The sequence below is a fragment of the Cariama cristata genome, unplaced genomic scaffold (assembly GCF_000690535.1).
Source record: "Cariama cristata isolate BGI_N322 unplaced genomic scaffold, ASM69053v1 scaffold12833, whole genome shotgun sequence".
Taxonomy (NCBI): Eukaryota; Metazoa; Chordata; class Aves; order Cariamiformes; family Cariamidae; genus Cariama; species Cariama cristata.
Genome location: NW_009610231.1, coordinates 10,558 through 15,217, shown reverse-complemented (window position 1 = coordinate 15,217; position 4,660 = coordinate 10,558). Strand labels below are relative to the sequence as shown.

The following is a 4,660-nucleotide window of genomic DNA, read 5'->3' as shown; positions in this document are numbered from 1 at the left end:
GCAGTGCACATGAGGTTCAGCGCACAGACATCATATACGGGGACATCCTGATCTGGGAAAAGCGAAGTGATAGTCCCTGTCCCATGAGCAGCCCATCGAGTCATCTAACCCCCCTTTCCCTGCTCCTTCCTGAAATACATCAGCAGGCTGAGTCCTCGTTCTTTTGCAAACAGTTCTTCACCACTGAGTTGTCTCCCACATTATTATGAAAATGAGTTTGAATAATTTTAAATTCCATGTTAAAGGCCTATATTTCATTCTAAGAGCATGCTTTCACCAATACGGTTGGAAATTTTGCTTCTGTTCGGTAACCTAATGCATATGTTTGACAGTAAAATGCAGTGAAATAACATTTATTCCAGTCAAGACATGCTCAGCTGCAGGAAGTTTCTACCATTATTTAACATAACAGTGAGGAAAAAAGCTGTTTAAAGTCAAGTCACTTTGCAATGAACAGCTCTTTCATTGTAAAAGTAAAATAATTTGATCCTCTGCTTGGTGGATATCACAGATAATGTGTGAAATGTAGGGAACGAGATCACCGCGACTGCAAAACCCAGAAAAGCAAATCGATGCATTGCATTCGGAAACTGCTCCGGACCACTGACTTACCCTTGTTCACCACTTCTCACTGTACGTTCTTTAACAATGCATATCAAAACACCATCGCTAGGGATCTCGCTGGGCCTTTAGCCAAGTTGAGTAACAAACCGTGTGCTGAAGGAGTCCCAAACCCATCGGGTGCACAGGACCAGAGGTTGCCCCCAGCCCTTTTCCAGCTGCATCCCCTGCTCTCGTGATGGCTGCGTGCCCTGCGGTGCCGTTTGTTGGGCAGTTTGCGGCAGCAGGACCTCTTTCTGGTCTCCATGTGAGATTGGGAAAAAGTTTTGTGGCTTCGCTGTCATCTTGCTTACTTCCACACCCACCTGAAAACTCTTGTGTCTGCACTGAAAAAGGTGCTGTCCTGTCTTTCATCAGTTTATAGGGTGTGGACTCAAAATATATGATTGAAGAGGACATAGGAATTTGGGTATCGATGACCTTGTAGGAGACTCTTTTTCAAGTAAAGGTGTGATAGATTGCCATTCGTTTTACATACTCACTGATAACAATTTCAATGTTTCTCTAGAAATACATATTTTACAACGGTGAATAATTCATAGGCACTTTCTGTGGAAGTTATTTCAAGACCTTACAATACAAATCATTGCAGCAAAGTGCCATGAAGACAAAACCCAGGACGGCTCAGAACTGTGCATGCTTATCCAACCATCAGAGGGAGTCAGATCATGAATATAATTTAGATTAATGGAATGGTGAGATTTCTGAACATTTCATAAATGACTTCTTCGCTTAAGGGCTTTTTTGGTCTTTTGCTTTCCTATGTGCCTCTTTTATCACCATTAAGTTAAAAGAAGAAAAATACTATTAGCAGTGATGACACGCTACCACTCAAGGCCTCAACGTGCCTGTTTCGTAAAGAATAAAACTGGCTCAGGTGCTGGAAGCATCATGCTCAGTAGGTTCCTTTACCGTTTCCAGCTCGCTGGAGCTCTCTAGCAATGGGTTGCCAGTGTGCCACGGCATGTCTGATCGTGCATCCGTGTCTCCGTTCCTTGTCGTTGGGACAGGTGGAAGATATCACAGCCGTACACGAAGCTGCAATCTTACAGTTGGAAAATAACCACATAGTCGCCATCACAGTACTGCAGGATGAGAACGACTGCAAGATTCAAGGTAAGCCAAAGCCAACCCAGTGGCTACAGAGCTATTCCAGAGCAGGAATTAATGCTGTAGTGAGATTGTGTAAGCCTGGATTTTCTTCCTCCAGAGCAGATGATACAGAAAATTTGTGTTGGTCTAGCGCTTTCACGTGAGGTGGACCACCAGGTTCATGCTAGGGGTCGGGGAGATCTGTGTGCAGTGTGTACAGCATCGAACTTGGACCTGAGACTATCTGAGGGGGCTTTGGGCCAAAGATAAAGCTTTCTCCATGGGTCACTGGACAGAGAGTCCAGATTCCACCCCACTTCACACACAGACTTCTCTCAAGAGCCTAATCTTCAGGTGCTCAGGAGGCTACAGCTCCTTGAACATCTCTGACTTCAGGTGCTTAAATGCCTATGCTGCTTCTAAAACCAAGACTCATCATTTTCAGTAGCAAAAGCCTGGCCATGCTGAGCAGCCTGAAGCCAGAGGCTGGCGCACATCTGCACCTCAGCACCCTTACCTTGACTTTGTGTTACCCTTTCTCCATGGGATTTGATGCTGCAGACAGAGTTGTTTCCTCCCTTCCAGTTCAGTATCTAAATACATGTTTTTGTACATGCTTTAGCTGACATTTAACAGTTCTCTGTACAATCTCCCTCTTTTTTTTTTTTTTTTTTTGACATGTAAGCGTGAGGGTCTAATTTTTAAATAGCTCCAGCAGGTTTTCCCACAACTTTCCCCAAACGGAGCCATAACATTTAGCTCCGTGCTGTGTCAATCAGAGACGAAGTCCAGAGCATAACGAGAGCTGAGAACAGTCTGTTCCCCTCTCCTGTAAGCAGAGATGGTATCTGGCATACCATTTCCAAATTAACATATACAATTTTGAAAATGTGAAAAAACCCAAAACCCTGTTTCTTGCTTGAGGATATTCTTATCTGTCCATTTTCGTTAGTATTTTCTGATGAGAAAACTTGGCTGTGGTTTATCAAGGCTCTGGTGGCCAAGGTTTGTGCTCCCTGCTCCTGGAGCGGGTACGAAATGCCCTCCCGTGCATGGGAAATGCATTACAGGAGCTGCATCCCAGCGTGCTGTACGGGGCACTGGAGCATCAGCGGTGTTATTGCTGTTGTTCTGGTTAGTGAGCAATGGTTAGAGGGCAGAACACAGTGGGGTTGAGGGTAAAAACAAAAAAATAGAGTGTCCATCTACTAAAAAGGTAGGTGCTGTTACTGTACTGAATGACCGTTTGATGCCATTGCTTTAGAGATTAAATTTATTCCACTTTGGTTATTAAAATTTTGGTTATTATTAAGTGCAGGGTGAGTTGGTCTAGTAGTGAAACCTTTAATCATGCAATAATAATAGAGGATTTTTTTGTCGTTGGGCTCTGTCAGTCTCACTAATGGAATAAACCTCACCGGACATCTGCCGCAGCTCCTGGAGAAGCACTGTCCTTTGCCTTTTGGCATCTGAGTTACTGGCCCGCCTCTCTATCTCCCCAAAGAAATTGCAACCCAAGCTTTTATATACGTATCTAATTTAAAAATCTTTGCTTTGGGGATACTGACTCTGAACTGGTAAATGGCCCATTGTCAGACTGACCCTTTTCAGATCAGAGCCCCCGGAATTCTGTGCAGTTCTGAAAAATCAGAATCTGGTCATGGCGAAACAGAGGTACCTATTGGAAATCCTGATCTCAAAACAATTCACCTAAGATCACGGAGTACATTACTACCAGTTTCCTACTCAACCTCCATGCCCTAAAACTGCATCCCAAATTGCGCTTGGCTTAGGATGTCTGTGCTCTCGGATCCTGGTTTTGCTGGACTTCACGTAGCCATGTCATGTCTCTGTATCTTCCCCAGCACTGAATACCGCTCACAAACTGGAAAAGGCACAATTAGAAGAGAATTTTGAAAAACTGCGGCTGTCACTCCAGGTTAGCGGTTTCATTCTTTCCCATCCCTGGGCTGATGTAGCGGAGCAGCTGATGGGGCAGCCCCAGCCCGGTTGCCAGCAGCCAGCACACCGGGGCTGTTGCTTCTTCCCAGCTACTGTACCTCTCCTCCTCTGCCTGTCCAAACTGGGATCGAGCACCAAAGGTGCCCCCTCAGGTTTTTTTCCTCCCCCTTGGCTGGTTCAGCAAAATACTATCTGAAAGAGAAGCAAGGACAAACCTAAAGGGATGAGAAGGCAGCTGGATAAAGCAAAGAAATGTCCTTTTGACCCTGCTGGCCCAGCACAAGGAGCAAAATTGAACTCTTCCCTGCATGGTGGGGAGGGCTCAGCACCTGCGGTGGCTGTGAGCATCATCTCGTCTATGTGGCATCGCTGGTGCTCAGAAAGGCTGACCTCTCCCTGCCTGGCCCTGTGCCTCTGCCTTAAACTTTTCCCCCCTGCCTGAATTTGGGGGGAGCCGGTCCCGCCGTGCAGACACATCTCCATTCCCACCGGAGAGCACCGCGGTCCCTGATGGGGGATGCCCCAGGGCTGACCCTGCTGTGCAGCCAGGCTATGGCTGGCCCTGCATATCACATTTCCCACATCCTACTATTTAACACCAAGCTCAAAATCATCTTGGGTTTTTCAGTCCTTCTAGTAACTCCGTGCTGTTCTCACTCTATGAAGAAATCCCAAGGAGTGGAGGGCAGGAGCATGCCCCTGTCATTGACACTAAGTTTGGAAATCTTGTGTGAACAAGTAAAGATGCCACAGCAAATAATGTAAGCTCTGTTTGATTTCCTAGGCAGAGATGAATTCCAGTTTTTAACCCTTTTTTAACTGACTACCACATACTGTTGCATGCAGCAACTGTCGCTGCCTTCCTCACGCGGCTGTGGCAGTTCGAGGCATGTCGGCAGTTTTGCAATAAGCACTGATGTAATGTTACAGCCAAGAAATTACACGCACGTGAGATAAGAATACCAGTTTCACAGCAACTGTGGCT

At 45.9% G+C, this 4,660-nt stretch overlaps 1 protein-coding gene across 1 annotated transcript in view; it reads left to right on the top strand.

Annotated features, from left to right (window-relative positions):
• Nucleotides 1-1,631: 1,631 nt before the first annotated feature.
• LOC104159806 (microtubule-associated tumor suppressor candidate 2-like) overlaps nucleotides 1,632-4,660 on the top strand; it is a gene marked incomplete at its 5' end in the record, with an annotated part of 11,524 nt that continues 8,495 nt past the window's right edge. The window contains 2 exons of the mRNA XM_009697810.1: nucleotides 1,632-1,737; nucleotides 3,579-3,652. Of these exons, the coding sequence (XP_009696112.1) occupies nucleotides 1,632-1,737; nucleotides 3,579-3,652 (180 nt within the window). The remainder of the gene's footprint in view (nucleotides 1,738-3,578; nucleotides 3,653-4,660) is intronic.